Source organism: Ictalurus furcatus, chromosome 14 (genome assembly GCF_023375685.1).
Source record: "Ictalurus furcatus strain D&B chromosome 14, Billie_1.0, whole genome shotgun sequence".
Classification (NCBI taxonomy): domain Eukaryota; kingdom Metazoa; phylum Chordata; class Actinopteri; order Siluriformes; family Ictaluridae; genus Ictalurus; species Ictalurus furcatus.
The window spans coordinates 25,413,494-25,437,722 of NC_071268.1; the positions used below are offsets into that span (position 1 = coordinate 25,413,494).

Consider the following 24,229-nt stretch of genomic DNA (forward strand, 5'->3'; position numbering starts at 1 on the left):
ACCTAGCCTTCATTCCAGCCCCCATAATCTATATTGTGATACCTGGAGATGCTACATTTTCTGTCAGTCTCAGTGAGGGAGGTGCAGCCTCAGTAAAAGAGTGTGGCCTCAGTGTCTCTCAGTCTCAGTGAGGGAGGTGTGGCCTCAGTGTCTCTCAGTCTCAGTGAGGGAGGTGTGGCCTCAGTAAGAGTGTGTGACCTCAGTGTTTCTCAGTCTCAGTGAGGGAGGTGTGGCCTCAGTGTCTCTCAGTCTCAGTGAGGGAGGTGTGGCCTCAGTGTCTCTCAGTCTCAGTGTGGGAGGTGTGGCCTCAGTAAAAGAGTGTGACCTCAGTGTTTCTCAGTCTCAGTGAGGGAGGTGTGACCTCAGTGTCTCTCAGTCTCAGTGAGGGAGGTGTGGCCTCAGTGTCTCTCAGTCTCAGTGAGGGAGGTGTGGCCTCAGTAAGAGTGTGTGACCTCAGTGTCTCTCAGTCTCAGTGAGGGAGGTGTGGCCTCAGTGTCTCTCAGTCTCAGTGAGGAAGGTGCGGCCTCAGTAAAAGAGTGTGACCTCAGTGTCTCTCGGTCTCAGTGAGGGAGGTGTGGCCTCAGTGTCTCTCAGTCTCAGTGAGGGAGGTGTGGCCTCAGTGTCTCTCAGTCTCAGTGAGGAAGGTGTGGCCTCAGTAAAAGAGTGTGACCTCAGTGTCTCTCGGTCTCAGTGAGGGAGGTGTGGCCTCAGTAAGAGTGTGTGACCTCAGTGTCTCTCAGTCTCAGTGAGGGAGGTGTGGCCTCAGTAAAAGAGTGTGACCTCAGTGTCTCTCGGTCTCAGTGAGGGAGGTGTGGCCTCAGTGCCTGTCAGTCTAAGTAATGATGGTGGCCTTTGTGCATCAAAGCGAAGAAGTTATGGCCTCCTGTGCATTAGTCATAGTGAAGGAGGTGTGGCCTCAGTGCCACAATGAAGTGTGGCACAGTCCTAATGAATTGAAGTGTTGAGCCTAGTTATACATCCTCCAAATCCACCACACTGCAGAGCAGAAGTGGTAAAAGGCCACACGGTAAAAAATAAATAATAATAAAAAAAATTGCTCACAATGTCCAACATAAGATTTATTTCTGAGCTTTATTGCCATAGCTCCCTACTGCAGGGTTTAACAGTTTGGCACATTTAATGCCCTTGATTCGACTCATCAGCTATTATAAACCTTTCTGACCATCTCCCCAGTCTCACGTGATTCATCTCGGCAGCACATACACACTTCCTTTAAGAGCTGAAACAGGAACATTCATATCCACCACAGTCAACGTGCAGGATTACGCCGTATTACAACACTGAGACAAACAGCATTCTCCCATCAATCTCACCATGCGGTCACTATTCTCACAGCTTACACTCATTCACTGCTATCAGTAAAGCACAGCTGCACAGTACACACACACACACACACACACTGATTATCAATGCCCCCACACACAAACACACACACACACACACACGGTATTGTATTACATTGTAGTACTTTTGGATGTACAATATATAGAAGATGCACTGTGGGATGGGAAAAAGTAGTCTCACAATGATTGGGGAAAATAATCACTTGAGTGTTTGCCCTGAAATTCCCTTTTGCGTAGACTCATATTTATTTACATATTATGAAAACATGATAGCATGTTTTAAAAGTATTGTGTAAAAGTACATAACTGTATAAATAAACAATCCAGATGCAACAAGATGCATAAATAATAGTTTTGAATCTAACGTTAACACTGAATCAAACTCGTACCAAATGCTGAAGTTCCACATTCGATATAACATTAGTATGCGGTGCAGTGTGCGCGTGCATGTGTGTGTGTGTGTGTGCAGGCAAGATCAGAGTGCCTTTCATATCCGGCTGAGCCTCGGGCGTTTGTCTCTCTTTACAGAGGGCAGATTTACCAAGAGCTCAGTTCTTCATCCCCACCATGAGAGAGAGTGAGAGCGTGCCTGATTATAACCCACAACCATCTCCCACCCTCACGCTTATGAAAAACTAACACTACACACTCGTCTTAGTCAGAACTCCATATGGAGTTTTCACAAAGGCAAGAGGTCTTTTCCGGTGATTCGGTGTGTGTTTCTGCTAAATCGGCTCGTTTATTGGACCGATGCAGCTTGACGGCACGCGACTTCATTTGGAAAAAAAATGAAACATGATCAACTGGGTTAAACTTACACACACACACACACACACACACACATCCCTAGAAAAACTCAACATTCACACAACTCACACAGTAATGTCTACATCACGTGTCACCCATGCTTCAGTGGATAATCTCACTTGGAGACTGTAGATGTTATATTTCTGTAATCATAAACACTGCCCTGTGCTCATCCCTGCACTCGTATTCACAATCTGCTCACACTGAACATCCTAATATTACACTCAGTGCGCTTTATCTTTCCTCTTCTGCACGGGAACACTCTCATGATTTATAATCCCACTATTCGGGGTCAGCCAGATGAGGACGGGTTCCCTTCTGAGTGAGTGAGTGAGTCTGGTTCCTCTGACGGTTCCTTGCTCATGACGTTTCAGGGAGTTTTTCCTCACCGCTCTCACCTCTGGCTTGCTCGTTAAGGATCTAAATATACATCTGGATTGTGCTACACAAATCCCACTGAACCGAATACACCGCGATACCTTCGCTGCTGCGTTTCAATACGTTTCATAAATCCCCCTTGTTGAAATCAGCCATAATCCATCAGCTAGGATCTTCCGCCGTTTTTATCCGATTTTGAAAAAAAGGGGGCGGGAAACAAATTCAATCCCTCAGGCCAGCGTCGGCTCATTTAACAACCTTCGCGTGAGCTCGTAAATGACGAGAGTCCGTAAGCTACGATCTTCCCCTTAGGGGAACGTTAACAATGCCGTGATCTGAGAAGTGTCCGAGGTGTGACGGTGTACTCACTGAGCAGGGACTCGACGGACACGCGGTACTGGGTGGCGTGAGAATGAGGCTGCCACTGAGCACACATGCTGTTCAGTCGTACCTGATAGGTGTTCAGATTAGTCACACCCAGGAACACTAGAGAGAGACAAAGAGAGCCAGAATTTGAAAATGAAGAAGAAAAAAAAAAAAAGAGTTAAATTAGAGCAGCTGATAGATTATTTTTGGTGTAATAGAAAACACATTTAATTGATGGAATATAAATCCGTATGAACTGATTAACACGACGTAAAATGGCTTCCGCTGTAGAGTGTGAATTCTGGGAGAAGTGTAAATGAGGGTGTGTAACGTCATGTGTTCGTCAGAGGGTACATCCATTTTTTTATTTATTTCTAGAAGTATAGTTGTACTGAACAACAATTATTAATTCATTACATTACATTACGTTCATTCACTTAGCAGACGCTTTTATCCAAAGCGACTTACAAATGAGAAAATACAAGCAAATTCTTTTTTTTTATCCTTTATTCATAGCACTCGGTCAGGTTGCTCTGTTAAACAGGTGTGTGCCTCCCGAGTGTCACAACAGTAAAGCGTATGCCTTATCGCCGGGAGTGTTCGAATTTCGGCGATGCCGCGGCCGTCTGACGATGCCGCGGTCGCTCTGTGTGTCTCAGAGGAAACGCGTGCGTGTGCGTGGACAGTGTCGTGCTGTTGGGGAACTCACGTGTTTTGGCTCTGCCAGCGAGAGGCTCGCTGGAGCCTGTGGTGTACGTGGCAATGACCTTAACGCTGTACTCCGTCCCACTCATCAAGTTTAAGATCAGCATGGTGTTTACATCGTCGCCGACGAACGTCTCCAGAGCACGGCCGGGTGCTGCGCACACACGCACAGAAACACACACGGTGATGCCGACTAGCACACACAAACTCGACTGAAAAACGTCTATACACGAGCGGCGTCTGGGCACATCAGCCGGTTCATCGAAAAGTCCTGCAAATGGTCCGATGGCACAATCTCTCATTGCTAGTAAGCAAGGGGAAGTGTGTTTACCTGAGACAGGCTGGTAGATGACCCTGTATCCCATGGTGGGAGAGGGGGGCGTGTCCCAGGTGATGCGGAAGCGATTGTACCATTCCTCCGACACTTTCAGGTTCTTAGGAGCGATGAGAGGCACTTTTTGCGGAAGGAAAAGATTAGTAATGATTGCGAAAGAATGCTCTCGGTACTATACACTCTACATTACCCAGAACCCCGAAAGGATTAGACACGTACACGTGCGAGCAGAGCGTGTAACGGCAGGCCCTTCTCCGTCTGCATAGATGGCTGACACGCTCACTCTGTATTCGGTATCCGACAGCAACGGCTGCAGCACCACCGCGTTCTGACTGCCAGGAACCATCATCTGCAGTACAGGAAGTAGTACGCTTAGGTTTTAGGTCTGTTTACACAAGCTGTTTTTGTGAGAGAGACAATCAGAATCAGAAAAATGCAGGTAAAATCCAATCACTTAAAGCACTTCATGAGGTAACACTTTAGACCAGGGGGGTCCGATCTTGTGTGGGTGCAGGTTTTCATTCCAACCAATCAGGAGCCACACCTGATGTGGCTATCAGGTGTATACATGTTCTAGAGCATGTAACACGGGAACAGGAAAGGAGTATTCTAAAAGCGACTCATGTAAACACCTTAATCACAATATTGTCTTATTCAGAATAAGGTCCATAATTAGATTACCGCTGTCCATGTAAACGTACTCAGTGATAAATGTCTGTGGTATAAGAGACATAAAACACTACAGATGTGGTTAGTGGAAAATGACTAATGCCAGCATGTCACACCACCACACTCTTGATTATTCTCCTGTAACTGCACATGTTTTATTCCTCATGAAATACAGATTTTACCTATTAATATTGATTTACATTCAATCCTGATCACATATGCACACGGGTTCCTTGACGCTAAGCTTGTGCAGACAGTCACACCCATAACACTGAGACTGCTCTACAGAGATCCTTGTGATCATAAACTACTATACAGGCTACAAGCCACAGCCTGTCGAATATTTACCATTTAGAAAACAGGCTTAAGATAAATATCATAACGCAATAACATTTCGAGGTCTCGCTGAAAGAGTGTCATGGTAACTAACACAGGACTGAACACAGGACTTGTCCAGGTCATGTCTGTGATGAAAGCTCAGAGATTAGTACCTATATGTATGTATACACCAGAATGCATTAGCACTATAACACGGGGTGCTTAATGGGCATACTACTGTACTGTGTGTGTGCCTACACAATACACTACAATCTGATAGATCACAGATAACACAGCAGCAAGTCACAGAGGTCCATTCATCGTCAATGATTGTGATTTTACACAGCAGAGACCTGCAGAGACATTAACGCATCCTCTGCAAACCAGACTGACATCAGACTTACACACCACACACCAGGCCGTGATCTTCTTTACGATCCATACGGTATACAGTGTGCGATTTTGTCCAGTGCGCTTCCCTGGTTCCTCATTGCTGTTATTTTCAATACAGTACACAGACTGACTGGATTTGAACAAATTATTCACGTTAAAAATACACATTTGACCTTTTCAGGAATTCTTTTTCACTTCGTCTCTGGAGAGTAACATTCGGGCCAAACTTTTTCAATGTAAACATTTTAAGGCATATTAAACCTTACGAGCGGCTGTAAAACTAACCACGAGCTAACGTTGTTTTTCAGAAACACGCAAAAGCACACGGATGTTGCCAAACTTCTTCTTTTTTTTTCTTTTTTTTTCTTTTCATAACGTGTGCCAGCAGCAGGGGCGTAGAACACGCTTTTACTTTTAATAAGACGTAAATTCGTCCCCCGGACGTTTTCACCGCCCACGGTCGATTTGCGTATCTTTGATTTCTATACGTGTATGTGTCTATACGTCTTTACGTGACCCGACGTTGCCATGACGATCGGTCACGCACGTCACCTTTCACGCATCACGCCCACGCTCACATGGGGTCGCGATGAGCTCAAAGCGGCAAAAAAAACGTGCAAAAAAAAAAAAAGTGCATCATTTGCTACATATTTCTTTATAAACGCTGCCTATTTCCGCGGACTGTAGAACCGGATAGAATAGAACAAAGTAGTGTGTGAATATATTATATACTGTGTGCTATGTATATGTAATACAATGTACACTAAACACAATCTGCAATATTTAAATCATACAGTGCAATATACAATATACAATATAACTTGCATATTAAGCCAATTAAGAGCAATAAGTGATAAAACCCATCAATTAGACAAAGGTCAGAAAAAAGAATCCCCCCCCCCCCCCCCGCAATACACACACATCTGGAATGATGGCTCCACCCCTGGCCAGCAATGTTGCTTATTCTGGCTGTTTTCTTTTTTACTGGGCAATAAAAATGTGCCTAAACATCAGCCTCATAAATCTCAAAAGGAACTGTATACAAGAACTTCTGGGGGGGAAAAAAAAAAGAGCGCTCTTATAGATCCTTTTTGACATACATGAAAAATATCGTGTTAAAGTTCTAGTCACGATGACAGATGATGAAACTGTGCTGCAAGGCCCTGCTTACATTATTTACCTTATTTACTTACGCGTATTATTTAATATTTAACTTCTTGCGCTCGTCTGAGGGACACACGATGTGTGTAAAACATCAAATACCTCGTCTTTATACCTTGTCTTTTTTGTTTAAATACAAATCAAAGGACATTTACAAATCACTCCTCTTTGTTTTAACAGCGTTTTCCATACTGTCCCGACTTTTTCGGAACCGGAGTTGTAAATTGAATAATTATAGGATTTTTTAACCTATTATCAGTGGGGGCACGGCGGCGTAGTGATTAGCACGTTTGCCTCCCAGCTCCAGAGTTGGGGGTCTGATTCCCGCCATGGCCCTGTGTGTGTGCGGTGTTTGCATGTTCTCCCCCGTGCTTCGGGGGTTTCCTCCGGGTACTCCGGTTTCCTCCCCCAGTCCAAACACATGCATTGTAGGCTGATTGGTGTGTTCAAAAGTGTCCATAGTGTATGAATGGGTGTGTGAGTGTGCCCTGAGATGGACTGGCACCCTGTCCAAAATGAAATTATATATAGCATGCACTTCATGAAGTATTTTGGAGAATTTCATTTGACACAGAGTTCTGAGAAGCTTTCAAACATCAAAGTTAGTCGACCAAACGCATCTTTATATGCGAAGAACTGTCCGCTCTATTTATGGTGCTGAACCTCTGCCAGGGAGTTTGAATACAAACCAATGGCTTGAGATGGACACGAAATATAAAAACAGGCACAAATAAAATGAGCGGTATTTAGAGGAGCGAACCACATGAGGGTTTAAGCACACAGAGAGCCTCTAGCCGAGCATCAAATAGAGTCGTATAAAACATGTAAAAACAGAAGATATGGCATGTTTAAAACAACCCAGCTTACATGGAAAGCAAGTGTGTCAGCATGGGTGACGGCTGTAGTGTATCAGGACTGTGTAAGTGTTGAGAGAATCCGCACTCACCACTTGTTCAGCTCTGTCTCCACGTGTCGAAATGTAGGACACTCTATATTGATACACGTTTGATCCTTGCAGTTCCCAAGATGCGCCCATGCTGAACGTCGTAAAATCACTCAGCTGCAGACCTCGCACGCCCAGCCTAACCACTACAAATATGCGCACGTAACAGAAATCACAAAAAGCAGTGCGTTTTTAGAAAGCCTTTATCCAAAATAACTCCATAGCCATTCTGCATACCTGCTGTAGTAGTGGTCGTAGTTGCCACTGTTGTTGATCTAGCAACTACGAAAGAGAGAGAAAAAGGGATTATATGAATAAATATTTGAAAGGCGAAAAACTGTAGAAAGAAACGAGGCAAGTTCTTGGCGCAACAATTCGGCTGTTAATTATTGGTGTTAGATTATCTGTAGTTTCACTGATGGGGTTAATACTGTGTTTGGTGTTAGATTATCTGTAATTTCACTGATGGGTTTAATACTGTGTTTGGTGTTAGATTATCTGTAGTTTCACTGATGGGGTTAATACTGTGTTTGGTGTTAGATTATCTGTAGTTTCACTGATGGGGTTAATACTGTGTTTGGTGTTAGATTATCTGTAGTTCCACTGATGGGGTTAATACTGTGTTTGGTGTTAGATTATCTGTAGTTCCACTGATGGGATTAGAGCTGTGTTTGGTGTAAGATCATCTGTAGTTTCACTGATGGGATTAGTACTGTGTGTGGTGTTTGATTAGCTGTAGTTTCATTCACAAGATTAGTACTATGTTTGATATTTGATTACCTGTCTATTCCTGATGGGGTTAATACTGTGTTTGGTGTTAGATTATCTGTAGTTTCACTGATGGGATTAATACTGTGTTTGGCGTTAGATTATCTGTAGTTTCACTGATGGGATTAGAGCTGTGTTTGGTGTAAGATTATCTGTAGTTTCACTGATGGGGTTAATACTGTGTTTGGTGTTTGATTATCTGTAGTTTCACTGATGGGTTTAATACTGTGTTTGGCGTTAGATTATCTGTAGTTTCACTGATGGGATTAATACTGTGTTTGGCGTTAGATTATCTGTAGTTTCACTGATGGGATTAGAGCTGTGTTTGGTGTAAGATTATCTGTAGTTTCACTGATGGGGTTAATACTGTGTTTGGTGTTTGATTATCTGTAGTTTCACTGATGGGTTTAATACTGTGTTTGGCGTTAGATTATCTGTAGTTTCACTGATGGGATTAGTGCTGTGTTTGGTGTAAGATTATCTGTAGTTTCACTGATGGGATTAGAGCTGTGTTTGGTGTTTGATTAGCTGTAGTTTCATTCACAAGATTAGTACTGTGTTTGATATTTGATTACCTGTCTATTCCTGATGGGATTAGTACTGTGTGTGGTGTTTGATTAGCTGTAGTTTCATTCACACAATTAGTACTGTGTTTGATATTTATTTACCTGTCTATTCCTGATGGGATTAGTGCTGTGTGTGGTGTTTGATTACCTGTAGTTTCAATGAGCACAACTTTCTCACTCTCAGTTTTGTCTTTGTAGATGGCTGTGAGCATGACCTCATACTCAGTTAGCGGCCTCAGACCCGTAATCACATAGGAATTCAGATTACCACCAATCACCATCTGTAAGGGGGGAGCGAGAGGGAAAGGAAGGAAGAAAGAAAGAAATTATTTGACATTATGTCAAAAACAGAAAACTCTGATGAGGATAGGCTGAAAAGACATAAAGCTACAGTCCTGTGAGACCGCTATATATGGACAGATATAGCAAACCATATATCTGTAAGCAGCAGTGGTGACAGGCCCAAGTGAGGTAAGAGTTTAGGAATTACAAAAATCTGCAGGATATACCAGAGAAGAGCTAAAGAGAATTTGAGAGGTTAAAATGTGGGCGTATCACTTGTCATCACTTTTAGTAAATACACTGCTGTGAAAAAGTATTTGATTTCTTCTGTTTTTGTGCACATCTCATACTAAATAGTTTTAGATCTTTAAACGAAAAACAGAAAACAAAGGCAACCTGAGTAAACACACAATACAGTTTTTATTTATTTATTTTTATTGAAGCAAATAAAAATTATCCAACACCTATCACCCATGTAACCCCCCCCAATCTGGTTGCGTCACCTTTAGCAGCTATAACTGCATTCAAATGATAACAGATAAGAGGAGATCAGTCTTTCAGAGCACTGGGGTGGAATTTTGGCCTACTCTTCTTTGCAGAACTGCTTAGTTCAGCCACATTGGAGGGTTTTCGAGCATGAAGTGCACATTTAAGGTCCTGCCACAATTGGTTCAACTGTATAATCCAGTTGCACTTGAGTTTCAATTTACAGACTGAAGACCAGACATTCTCCTTTAGGATTTTCTGGTAGAGAGCAGAATTCATCTTTCTCTCAAATATTGCTAGTTGCCCAGGCCCTGAAGCAGCAAAGCATCCCCGCACCATCACACTTCCACCACCATGCTTGACAGTAGGTATGATGTTCTTTTTGTGGAATTCGGTGGTTGGTTTACAGCAGATGTAACATGACAACTGTCTTCCAAAAAGTTCCACTTTTGACTCAACAGTCCACAGAACATTCTCTCAAAAGGTTTGAGGATCATCAAGGTGTGTTTTGGCAAAATTCAAACAAGCCTTAATGTTCTTCTGCGTTAGCAGTGGTTTTCACCTCACCACTCTTCCATGGAGCCATATTTGCCCAGTGCCTTTCTGATAGTGGAGTCATGAACAGTGACCTTTATTGATGCAAGAGAGGCCTGTAGATCCTTTGGTGTTGTCCTTGGCTCTTTTGTCACTTCCTGGATGAGTAGTCGCTGTGCTCTTGGAGGAATTTTGGAAGGTCAGCCACTTCTGGGAAGGTTGACTACTGTGCTGAGTTTTTCCATTTGGAGATAACGGCTCTCGCTGTGATTCCTGTGGAGTCCCAGAGCCTTCGAAATAGCTTTGTAACCCTTCCCAGACTACTGTATGTCAATTACCTTCTTCATCATTTCTGGAATTTCTTTCAACTTTGGCATAGCATGTTACTGAGTAAGACCTTTTAACCAACTTCATGCAGTTGAAAAAGTTCTATTGAAGTGTTGATCTGATTGAACAGGGTTTGCAGTAATCAGGCCTGGTTGCGTCTAGTCCAGCTGAACCCCATTATGAATGCAGTTTCGTAGATTTGGTGAATTAGCAACTACGGGGGCAAATACATTTTCACAAAGGCCCAGTTGGTATTTTTGCTTCAAACAATAACATTATCATTGAAAAACTGTATTTTTCTCTTGTGTTTACTCGGGTTGCCTTTGATTTATCTTTTAACAATTTATCAATTTAGTACGAGATGCACACAAAAACACAAGAAATCAGATAATAATGCAAATACCTTTTCACAGCACTGTATATAGGATGGGGAAATATCAGAGGAAAGAAGTGAGACAGAAAGCGAGAGAAATCGAATTCAGATCTGCATGTCATATTAACGACCTGAAAAACACTGCAGTAAAATCAATATCAATATTCTCAATCATTTTAACAAGCATAGTAAGAAGCGTAGCATAACAATAAATATACGCCGGCACCTTGTTCTTAAATGTAGACGATGGGGATTAGTGCCAACATGTAATTTATAAATGTGAATCAGAATGTGTAGACGTTGACCTTTATCAGCTCATTAGTCCCTTAACTGAGAAACAGACTGAACTCTGTTGTGAGCTGGGTGACCGGGACTGCTTAGGCGGACCACACACCTGGGTTTGCCTGGACTTCATCGCACGCATTTTTTGGAGGTTATTACATAATTACATTATTATCATTACTAATCACCAAATGTAATGTTATTCATTTTGATATTTTTGCTATTTAATTCATTCCGTACAGAGTACTGTGTATTTGAATTAAGGACCTGTGTATTCAAGTCACGTTTCTTTCATCCTTTCAACATTTTTCGTCATTGAAGGTCATTCTATTCAGCTCATCACTATGTCGTTCCAGCACGACGGAGAATGCCGCGTCCCCGCAGGGTTCGGGACAGGATCGATCTAAATGTTCCAGTTCTAAAAATAATACGACCCTACGATAAAGAGTGCACATAATTACCTGCAGGTCAAAATATTTCAACTTCGTTTTGGCCTTAAACAGGAAACACGAGCACCTCTGACCTTGCATCATACATTAGGGTGTGCTTTGTGTGAATTAGATGTATGTGAGGATAAAATGGGCTTCTGTAGGAAGTGACTAGTTGATGGGAGCCTGCTTACACATTAGTTGATTCATCATTTTACCCCTTGTAATTTGACATGCAGTTTCATTAGATTTATTCTTATATTCTTGCCGCTCAAATCTGACGTGTAGAGGCTGGTAAGAAGGTGATCTATATACCAAACAGAGAGATAAATCCTCCTGACTCATGAGTGTGTGTGCAAGTGTATGGTTTCTGTTTTGCTGGTAGGTCTGTGTGTGGCCACACTACCTCTCTGGTCTCTCCTCCGTTGGCTGGCGTCCAGGAGAGCCTGTAGAGGGAAATGTCAGATGCTGCATGCTTCCAGCTCACTCTGAAACTGTCTGTGGTCACCTCACTGCTACTCACTCTCACCGGGACAGGAACTGACTCTACAAACACACACACACACACACACACACACACACACATAAGGACACAACACAAGAACCATGGCTGCTGCTTGTAAACAGTGTGATAAACGCATTTGTGGTCATTCTCACTAGTTGTGAAGCTGTCTGTGAGGGAATCGGCTTGTCCCTCATCGTAGATGGCGTAGATGGCCACGGTGTACTCTGTCAAAGACGTCAGGTCACTAAGCAACTTCGTGGTAACTCGACCCACTTCAACCTAGCGACAGAAATTAAACGCTTCATTCAATTAAATACTACTTGCACACCACTCATGTAAAGGTACTTGACGAAAGCATGAACCCTGGGGTTCTGTTCATTACCGACCCAGACCGTCTCCTGAAACCGTATAGCGATTTAAACATTGACGGTTCACCTTGGTATTATCAGGGTGAAAACGTCCTGAGCATCTGTGTGAAATAAATATATATTTTAAATGCATTTTCATGTTCATTAAAGCTTAGGCTTAGGTTCGAACTGAACTTGCGTACTGAAGATTTCCTGCGACACAAAAAAAAAAAAACAACAACTGAGGAGTGTGATTATTCATCATTCAGTACGTTTACTTGGACGACAATAATCCGATATGAACCCGATTAAGACGATACTCTGATTAAGAAACTAGCATGTAAACAGCGATTATTGATGATCTTAATCCGACTAAAGTCATACTCGAAGTAAACACAAATGGAATTAAGTCGTGTGGAGTATTCCTGCTTTAGTCGCATTATGGACGTGTATTACAGACATGTACACACCTTAATCACACTATTAGCGTCGTGTGGGAGTTTTCACTGCATTCTGCGACAGGACACGTACACACACGGCAGCGCTCAACCGTTTAATGGCAAACAAGAGAGCACGGCTGCATCCCAAACCGCGTACTTACCTACTATATAGTAGGAGAAATACATGTATCTCTATATACTATATAGTAGGTAAGTACGCGGTTTGGGACGCAGCCCACGGCTTCAAGCAGTCGTCTATTAGCACGTACAGCACGACAAATAATTAACCGCACTTGAAGCTTTCATTAAATTAAAAATAAAAACACCCAAAACTGTATACGGTCCCATTACGAAGACCAACTGTATGTCGATACGTGAAATTCTGAGGGGCGTCGGACGGCGTGGCGCGGTGACGTAATGACGTGTGCTGTTAATCGATCTATGTTCTATAACATGTAAAACGGGAACGTGAAAGGAGTATTCTAAAAGCGACTCATGTAAACACCTTAATCACAATATTGTCTTATTCAGAATAAGGTCCATAATTAGATCACTGCTGTCCATGTAAACGTAGTCAGTGTAAATCTTCACCTCGTTGGTCTGAACTCCGTCAGTCTTCACATACATGATGCGGTAGCCTTTGACTTTACGAGACGCGGCCTCCCAGCTGAGCTTAGCGGAATTGTGAGTCACATCAGTGATACGCAGATCTCGTGCAGGACTGAGGGGAACTGGAGAGAGAGAGAGAGAGAAAGAGACTCAGAACCAACCATTTTCACACATACTGAGACACCACTGAATTACGTTTTTCGTATCCGATCACATCAGGTATCTAGCTAGCTGTAAGGGTGAAAGAATTGTTTTGCGAGTCGGGAATTATGAGGAGCTGACATGTGATGTGTTAGGCTTCTTTCACACAAGGCATTTTTTCCTTAACTGCTTCTGCACATTTTATATTCAATTCTTTGGGAAGTGGCTCAAGGCAGGCTGAACATGGGCCCTTTTCACAAGCACTGCTGGCAGCCTTTTTCATCACAAAAGTTAAAAAATGAAACTTTTCAGAAAAGCGAAGAATGACATCAAGTCATTTATTTTTTTTTTTAAATGTCCTAGTCGATCGGGTCACAGCACCTGGGCCAGTTGAGAAAAAAAACCCCACATGTAGGACAGAACAAAAAAACAGTGAGTGGTATCTGAAGTCACAGACAGGTTCCCATTTAACTACGCTGCATACACTGGTGTAAATGCAGTCTATTCACACAAGCACTCCCAAACCAAAGCTCAGACACGCTGCCACCTGCTTACAATAATAATAATAATAATAATAATAATAATAATGGCTAAACTATGGCTCAGTGGTAGTATTGATTGCTGTTACACTATGAGCAGTGTATGAGCTACTTTTTTCATTTCAGCACTAAAGATATTTTTTTTTTCTGCAGAGTCTCTACAAGCAGCCCTTCTCCTTGAGGAGCAGATTGAATAAAAATTTCAGATACAAATCAGAAATTCGTAAGCAGTGGAGTCATTTTTTTAAAAATATATATCACATAACGCACAATGCATACGTCATCATACATACACGCATACACACTTACGTGTGGTCTCCTGGCCTGTCTGGGGGTCGCTGGCTTCATCACCGTACATGGCGTAGACCGTGACTGTGTACTCGGTTGCAGGAGTCATACCATCCAGCTCGATCTCAGTTACACTGTCTGGTACTTTAACCTACACACACACACACACACACACAAATGTACACATACAAAGTCCATCCATCAATCCATTTTCCATACCGTTTATACTACACAGGGTCACACGGGAGCCTGGAGCGTATCACAGGGAACTTTTGGGGACAAGGTGGGGGACACCTGGAATGGGGGGTTAATCCATCGTAGGGCACAAACGCACACACGTTCACACACTACGGACAATTTAGAAATGCCAATCGGCCTACAACACATGTGTTTGGACTGGGGGAGGAAAAACAGAGTACTCGGAGGAAACCCCCGAAGCACGGGAGAACATGCAAACTTTGTGCACACAGGGCAGAGGCAGGATTCGAACCTCCAACCCCAGAGGAGTGAGGCAACAGTGCTAACCATTGAGCCACTGTGCCCCCCGACATACAGCATCAATAAGTCAATTTCTTGAATTAAGGTAGAATTCCACATTATGTTTTATGGATTTTGCAGATGATTTTGTCCAAAGCTACTTATAATCAATCTGAGCAGATAACAGTTAATGCTCTTGCTCAAGGACCCAACAGTGACAGATTGTCAGTACCAGGATTTAAACTCACAGCCCTCTGATTGGCAGTCCAGGGCCTTAGCCACTAAACCACCAGAGACATTATGACTTGGTAAACAGCATAACTGACTATGCTTAACTATGGCATGGACTAAAAGACCATCTCATTGCCGTCACTAGTCATAATTTACAAAGCAGCGATTTGGTTTCGGAGGCCAATATTTATCTCTCTTATTTATTTATCTATCTATTTATTTATTTATTTACTGTTTGCTGTGATTCTATTTGTTCCCTGTTTTTATTGCTTGACGGCGTAGAAAAGAATTATGGGCTTTCAAAGTCAACGAGGTTAGAAATCTTGTGGACTATGACTATGTGAACGCTCTTACCCTGTTGCATGGTATTAAACACGTGTCAACAAGACTGCGGGTGATTATAGTGTTCGATTAGTTCCTTAGGCAAGTTTCAAGTCAGTTTAGCATTCTCTCTTACCTCCTTCTCATCTGATGAGCCTGCCTCACTCAGTGGGGCGTACAGGATCATGTATCCAGAAGCCCCTTCTGCAGCAACCCACTGCACCCGCATGCTATTGTGTGTGATGTCATACAGATCCAGGTTATTCACCATGGGCAAGGCCACTGGAAAACACACACACAAACACACACACACACACAAAATGACAAAATTCTTTCTTTTGCAGGACCGTTACTGAGCTTCAACAGGAGGAGAGACCCATTGCACTTAGAGAAAGAGAAAAATCTAGCTAGCTGTAAGGGTGAAAGAATTGTTTTGCGAGTCGGGAATTATGAGGAGCTGACATGTGATGTGTTAGGCTTCTTTCACACAAGGCATTTTTTCCTCAACTGCTTCTGCACATTTTATATTCAATTCTTTGGGAAGTGGCTCAAGGCAGGCTGAACATGGGCCCTTTTCACAAGCACTGCTGGCAGCCTTTTTCATCACAAAAGTTAAAAAATGAAACTTTTCAGAAAAGCGAAGAATGACATCAAGTCATTTTTTTTTTAAATGTCCTAGTCGATCGGGTCACAGCACCTGGGCCAGTTGAGAAAAAAAACCCCCACATGTAGGACAGAACAAAAAAACAGTGAGTGGTATCTGAAGTCACAGACAGGTTCCCATTTAACTACGCTGCATACACTGGTGTAAATGCAGTCTATTCACACAAGCACTCCCAAACCAAAGCTCAGACATGCTGCCACCTGCTTACAATAATAATAATAATAATAATAATAATAATAATAATAATAATAATAATAACAATAACAATAACGATAATAACAATAACAATAATAACAGCAATAATAATAATAATAATAATAATAATAACAATAATAATAATAAATATTATAATTATAATACTAGTAATAATAATAGTGATAATAATAATAATAATAATAATAATAATAATAATAATTATAATACTAGTAATAATAATAGTAATAATAATAACAATAGTAATAATGGTAATAACGATGATAGAAATAATAATAAAAATAACAACAATAATAATAATTATAATTATAATAATAGTAATAATAATAATAATAATAATAATAATAATAATACCAATAATAACAGTAATAATAATAGTAATAATAATGATAATAACAACAGTAATAATAATAATAATTATAATAATAGTAATGATAGTAATAATGATCATAATAATAATAATAATAATAATAATTATTATTATTATTATTATTATTATAGTAATAATGATAATAAAGATAATAATAATAACAATAATAATAATGGTAATAACGATGATAGTAATGATGATAATAATAATAATAATAGTAATAATAATAATAATAATAATAATAATACCAATAATAATAATAATAAGAAGAAGAAGAAGAAGAAGAACAATAACAATAAATAATAATAATAATGGTTAAACTATGACTCAGTGGCAGCATTGAAGCAGTTACACTGTGAGCAGCGTATGAGCTACTGTTTTCATTTCAGCACTAAAGATATTTTGTCTCTGCAAGCAGCCTTCTCTTTGAGGAGCAGATGGGATACTTGTATCACGCTCACTGGTTTGATCAGACACAAATCAGAAATTCGTAAGCAGTGGAGTTATTTTTTAAAGTATATATCACATAACGCACAATGCATGTGTCATCACACATACACGCACACGCACACACACCATTGCACTGAGAGACAGAGAGAAAGAAATTACTTAAATAATAATATCCTGTATTGACTCTATTATAAATGGCTCGGTAAGAAACTGTCTGCCAAGTCATTAAATGCAAATGCATCAAAAAGGACACAAACCTATTTATTACATTTTAAGCAGATAGTCATTATAAGTAAATGGCATAACAGTTGCAAATCAATGTTGGAAATTATTTCCCCCTCATGCGCTACTGTTCACTCTCTTACTCCCGAGCAGTCGTTCACATCGCCATGGCAACCATAGCAACACAGCAGAGACTGGGAAGCAACATTAACTTTTGGACTTATGGATATATTCCGCTGGATATTTGTCTCAACTAACAGGGATACACAAATGAATGAATGAATGGGAGAAGAAGAAGAAGAAGAAGAAGAAGAAGAAGAACAATAATAATAATAGTAATAATAATAAATATAGCTGTTGGCAGCGATTAAAGGAGCCAAGTAACTTCCGGCTCGACTCCTTAGCACATGAGCAAGACCAAGAGCCACTGTGGTCAAAATTAGATTTACTTCATTTGAAAGTAATACACCAATCCATTACCTCACTTCCTGTTTTCAGTAGCCTTTACTAGTGCAAATAAACTCGAAGCTTGTTTGTGACCATCAGGTCATGTTGATGAACATATGTGCCAAGTTTGTTGTCGGTACGTAAAAGTCTTCCTCACTTCCTGTTTGCCGACTTTTAAACTTGTTGCCGCGTTATGGATGAACATATACAAAAATCTTGCTTTTATATGAAAATAATCCAGTAAAAATTCCAATAAGTTTTGTTCTCATGATGCGGTGAGGAACGGACACGACGTGTAGGAAAAGAAGCGAAACAACCTACCATTCTAATAGTACAATATCCAATATGGTGTTTTGACATCATGGCATGCTCTGAACATGGCATGACTCAAAGAATCAGAAAGAAAGGCAATTGGGATTCTATTACGTCCACTGCAAAGTTATTATTGCGAACATGTATCCAAATTTTGCTCTGTTGACGGTGCTAGTTTGCTTGAGGGGCGTACACTATAATTACTGTGCAGGTAGGTGAGACTGTACTGTAGCTTTGTGCCAAATTTCATTGAAAGAAAAAAATGTACAAAGTGTTCTACACTCCCATGTCAGAGTATAATAACAACAACAATAATAATAATAATAATAATAATAATAATAATAATAATAAAGAAAACACACAATTACAATAGGGTGCCTATAAACTGTGAGGCGCTTGGCCCCTAACAGTGACAAATACTTCCTAAACATTGTTGTGACTTCTACAACAACTTTCTGCTCTTATTATTCAACTTTTATTCCCACTTTTATTCCCACTAGAATATATCAAAACACATCTGCTAAGCTGTTAAGGAATACGAAGTGCACTAATTTAATTAAACCTGTCAAAATACTCTGCTCATGCTTGATTTCCTTTCTTTTTTTTTCATCTGCCAAGGCCGTATTTCTCTCATTTTTGCTTTGCAGGTTGAGAGCGTATTCTTCACTGTACTCCCAGATTTTAACAAACTATTTTGTTTAATGCTTGAACAGTTCCTGTCACCGTTCTGTCACACTTACAGTTAAGGAAGTATTACAAGTACCTTCTCATAAATGGTTGCACGTGTTTAACTCTGACACTAAGTACTTCTGTGTGAGCTGCATTCTTACAGTTATTAAAATGATTTTTTTTTTTTTTTTTACAGTAAATCAGTCTTATGGTCATATAGGTCATTTTTCTAATAATAAGGTTATTTTAATTAAGATCTTGATGAGACAAAAAGGGAGACATCAACATCAAACCATGGATTATATAGTATAGGTACCGAAGAAAGCACTTGTCATTAGCCAGTATTTATTTTAATGGGGGTTTCTCATTGGTGCATTACACACAGGTCCTGGGTGTTGCCATCTTTGGTTCATGTGACTCATGCTCCTCGAAACACTGGAATATAATATGCCAACAATATTCATTGATTGCACCCTTTTCATATTTGTCGCTTCTGAACTTGTGCATGCATTAAAAGGAAAGAAAAAATAAATAAAGCTTATGTGCCACCACATGACAATTCAATGGTAAAAGAATTACCGTGAGAAAACTGTAATATTGTTTGGAAAATATCTTATATTGAATGTAAGTCTATTGGGAAACCTAATGGGAATCTCAAGGGAAACCTCGGACTCTACAGTTGCGCCAGAGTTTTATTGTCTAAGGATCATGAATACGAATTGTACATATCCTCCAGGAGATACTGAGAGAAAACAACAAACAAATGGGCTTCGGTACATTTTCAACTTTGTTTTTTTATCTGGTGCTTGTTCATCAATAATAATAATAATGTATATTGAACTGGTCTTGGATCTGAAAAGGGCTTCTTTGTGTGTGTGTGTGCAGTTTTGCACTGTGTTTTTTTAAATATTAAAAATGCCTGCGGCTTAAAAAATAAAAAAATAATAATAATAAAAAAAGGTTTCTAATAAATATATATATCCCACCCCATCAATCTATCCAACCATGAAATGATCAAATAGACATACCAGGCTTTTTTTCTGCTTTGGAACACAGGGACTAAAAGTTGTTTTTAGCTCATCAGTCTTTGCTGACGGATTGCACAATCCCAAATGTTCACACACACACACACACAAACACACACCTGTCATTTCTCTCTAGCTCCATTAACTTTCACACAAGGTTAGAATCATTGCTGTCTATTTAATGTGTGTGTGTGTGTGTGTGTTGCAGTGTGTGTGTGTGTGTGTGTGTGTGATTGTATACTTAGGAAACAGGGAGTAAGGATATCAATCTTGCTAATGTATTTGTATCCCAGTTGCAGTCCCACTGTCTGTGCTGGGATGCTGGATGAGGTCGGGTCTGAACTCCACAGCACAAGACAGCTTTCACATCCACACATGGCAACACACCAAAAACTGCCGCACACACACACACACACACACACACACAGAGTAAACAAGCGATTTGGAGAAATAAATTGCAGTGTTGGTCTAATTGAAGCTCCTCTGAGTGATTAACAAGTAGGTGACTCACAGTGCCTCACATGTTATCTCGCTGTTGCAGCCTGCTTCTGTTCAAGCTAAAGGGGACGTGTTAGAGAGCTGTTTTCATACTGTGAAGCGTATGCTATAGAGTTGCTTCCGGAAAATAAGAAAATGTTCCAGAGAAATTGTTTTGCAGATTCAGATTTGAATCCTACCTCTGCCAAGTGCTGCCTATGATCTTGGGTACCTAGAAAAGCAATCGGCTGCATTTTAACTGCAACGGGCACCGAAGACCTCGCAAAGCAACTCTGCAACAAAAAAAAAAAGGGGACGTGCCGAATAAGGGATATAAAAAGATTTCCGAGGCTTTGAAGATACCCGGGAGTACTCTTAAGTCCATCGTTGAGAAGAGGAAAGTGCATGGCACCACCTACAGTCTCCCAAAATCTGGGCGTCCTTCACGACTAGTCGGGGAAGAAGACACCTGGTCAGAGAGGTCATCAGGAATCGAATGGCAACTTTGAAGGACCTACAGGATTTAACGGCCAACAGAGGAAAACGTATGCATTACACATCTTGCCTGAACGGAAGGGTGGCAAGAAGAAAGCCATTTCTCACAAAGGCCTGTCATCTGGAGTACTGTATGAAGCTTGCATAAAGACACCGAAGGTTCCTGCGACAAACTTGCTGAAGGTTCTGTCGGTCAAAGTAGAACTTTCCAACACGATCCATCGCCCAGACGACAGCATCCCGACTAGGAAGCACGGTGGTGGAAGCATACTGCTGTGTGGATGATTCTCATCTGCAGGAACTGGGGAACTTGTCGAGATTGAGGTGTGGATGAACGGAGCCAAGTACAAGGAAATCTGCAAAATGTCTAAAAATGGGTTGGAAGTTCATGTTCCAACAGGACAAGGTCAAAGCTACCATGGAGCGGCTTGCATGGAACGAGGTGGATGTTCTGGACTGGCCTCGTCAACGCCCTGACCTGAACACTACTGAATATCTATGGAATGGTTGCGTAACCTCTCCTAGCTTGAACAGGTTATACTTAAGAAATGAAGAAATTTTAGTCCGGTCAGTTAAACGTTCTCTTTTTTCTTTAAGTTAAAATAAATTTACTGCATCCCTGTGGTATGGCGTGTTGTTCGGATCATAGTAAACAAGCCCCGTTTACATTCATAAAGTTTCCAGGACCTGACCTGACGAACGTAAACATGTTCGAACGTGTGTGCTTTCATTTCCTTTCCACTGTATTTATTTTTTTAGTTTGACTCATAAACCATTCAAGCAACAGTCGAATTCCAGTCAGATTCACTCAGAGGGTGCCGTGTGCATTAAAGGAGAGTTCACTTTGCGACACCGTAACATAAAGTCACGTTGAAGGAGAGACAGATCTGTCACACTACGGGCTGGCTGTGATTAAATGATCTCCGCAGAGACAGAATGAGTCAGTGAAGGAGCTGTCAGAGCAGTGGTGTGTCGGAGCAGGAACTCACATGTGGTTTCACTGCCTCTCAGACCTTCACTGGCAGAGTTACTGTAGACAGCGAACACGGCCACTTGGTACTCCGTCACGGAGTTCAGATGCTGGAGGACCACCGAGTTCTGATCACCGTTCACCACCACCTGCAAACATTTAGCATAGCACACCATGAAAAATGGAATACAGCGCAATGCGAAGATAAGGGTTCCTGTGACAAATGGGATTGTAGAAAGGACAAAGAAAGGAATAGTAACGTGCATGCAGGAGGCATGAGGCAGGATGCAACTGTGGGCGATCGGTGCGTGTTTTCTTTAGGGCCAACCACAAAGCAAAGTCAAAGTTCCGGTCAATACACAGGTAGGCAGTGAGAAACTGGGGTACTCCATGATCTTAGACATACAGTGTGTGCATGAGAAGGCTTTGCGACAAGGCATAGAAACAGCAGAGCTACAAGCAGACAAAATAACGTGCGAGCTAACAGGGAACAAGTGAACATAATCGAGGAAGAAAACAATGATAGGATCAGGGGAGAGAAATAAAAATATAAGCACATGGAAACAAAATCCAGGACAGACTGCAGAAAAGAAAGAAAGAAAGAAAGAAAGAATGAGCGAAAGAAAGAAAGAAAGAATGAGCGAAAGAAAGAAAGAAAGAACGAAAGAAAGAATGAGCGAAAGAAAGAAAGAAAGAAAGAAAGAAAGAACAAATGAAAGAAAGAACGAACGAACAAAAGAAAGAAAGAAAGAAAGAAAGAAAGAAAGAATGAACGGAAGAAAGAAAGAAAGAATGAACAAAAGAAAGGAAGAAAGAAAGAAAGAAAGAAAGAAAGAATGAATGGAAGAAAGAAAGAAAGAAAGAACAAACAAAAGAAAGAAAGAACGGAAGAAAGAAAGAAAGAAAGAAAGAAAGAAAGAAAGAACTAACAAAAGAAAGAAAGAAAGAATGAAAGAAAGAATGAACGGAAGAAAGAACACACAAAAGAAAAAAGAAAGAAAGAAAGAAAGAAAGAAAGAAAGAACGAACAAAAGAAAGAAAGAAAGAATGAAAGAAAGAATGAACGGAAGAAAGAACACACAAAAGAAAGAAAGAAAGAAAGAAAGAAAGAATGGAAGAAAGAAAGAGAAAGCAAGAAAGAAAGGACGAACGAAAGAAAGAAAAGGGGGAAGAAAAGGAGAATGAATGAAAGAAAGAAAGAAAGAAAGAAAGAAAAGGGGGAAGAAAAGGAGAATGAATGAAAGAAAGAAAGAAAGAAAGAAAGAAAAGGGGGAAGAAAAGGAGAATGAATGAAAGAAAGAAAGAAAGAAAGAAAGAAAGAAAAGGGGGAAGAAAAGGAGAATGAATGAAAGAAAGAAAGAAAGAAAGAAAGAAAAGGGGGAAGAAAAGGAGAATGAAAGAAAGAAAGAAAGAAAGAAAGAAAGAAAAGGGGGAAGAAAAGGAGAATGAATGAAAGAAAGAAAGAAAGAAAGAAAGAAAGAAAAGGGGGAAGAAAAGGAGAATGAATGAAAGAAAGAAAGAAAGAAAGAAAGAAAGAAAGAAAAGGGGGAAGAAAAGGAGAATGAAAGAAAGAAAGAAAGAAAGAAAGAAAGAAAAGGGGGAAGAAAAGGAGAATGAATGAAAGAAAGAAAGAAAGAAAGAAAGAAAGAAAAGGGGGAAGAAAAGGAGAATGAATGAAAGAAAGAAAGAAAGAAAGAAAGAAAGAAAGAAAAGGGGGAAGAAAAGGAGAATGAATGAAAGAAAGACAGAAAAGGAGAAAGAGATAATAAGAGAGAAAGAGGACTGCAATAATTTTGGTCACATTCACTGTTAATGATGAAATATTCAGACAGAACAGCGCTAGAACTAAAAACCCTGAGAAGTTAGATAAAATGTAAAAGATTTGTTTCCGCTCTGGAACTGATCTCCACTGAGTTTAGAAATAATCCAGACCACTTTTGCACACTTTATTGTGCTTTATGTTTCATTTCAAATGTATTAAATTGACATGTTTGGCCATGCAATAATGACAAAGCAAAAACAGACTCGGGCAAAGGTTCACCTTTCAGCACGACATCGACCCAAAACACACCAATCTTCCAATCTCCTCGTGTTTCAGTCGTGCGTTTCACAAATTAATACAGACATCAAAGACGTATTGTGTTTGCTATTACTCTGAGTCACATTCAGACAGGCCACTGTTTCCCCTCTTTTCACTGTCCTGACACACTGCTCTAGCACAGTTCAGCAATAACGTGAATGGCGCTTTTAAATCCTCCGGCTGTACGTAAGGTATGCAACCGGGCGTGTAAACTATGCCGCTGATATAAACCGGGCTCCTCTTCTTCACGTAAGGCCATATCACGCCACCCGGGCATGGATTCGTTTCCAATAATACCACGTCCAACTGGACTAGTCAGCCAGTGCAATGAGTTTTCCTTTGGTTTTAGCCGCTTACGTTATACACACAGCGGGGGAAAGAAGTACTGAACGCGTCAAGATGTTTTTCAGTAAATATATTTCCTCTGAGGTTATCCACATGACGTTTTCACCA

General features: G+C 40.7%; 1 protein-coding gene across 1 annotated transcript in view; it reads right to left on the reverse strand.

Annotated features, from left to right (window-relative positions):
- LOC128617864 (collagen alpha-1(XIV) chain-like) overlaps positions 1 to 24,229 on the reverse strand; it is an 85,908-nt gene that overhangs the window by 30,903 nt on the left and 30,776 nt on the right. Inside the window, 13 exon segments of the mRNA XM_053641058.1 lie at positions 2,919 to 3,035; positions 3,625 to 3,774; positions 3,952 to 4,074; positions 4,174 to 4,303; positions 7,442 to 7,584; positions 7,676 to 7,720; positions 8,921 to 9,053; positions 11,891 to 12,030; positions 12,142 to 12,268; positions 13,368 to 13,507; positions 14,375 to 14,504; positions 15,519 to 15,664; positions 21,716 to 21,845. Coding sequence (XP_053497033.1) covers positions 2,919 to 3,035; positions 3,625 to 3,774; positions 3,952 to 4,074; positions 4,174 to 4,303; positions 7,442 to 7,584; positions 7,676 to 7,720; positions 8,921 to 9,053; positions 11,891 to 12,030; positions 12,142 to 12,268; positions 13,368 to 13,507; positions 14,375 to 14,504; positions 15,519 to 15,664; positions 21,716 to 21,845 — 1,654 coding nt within the window.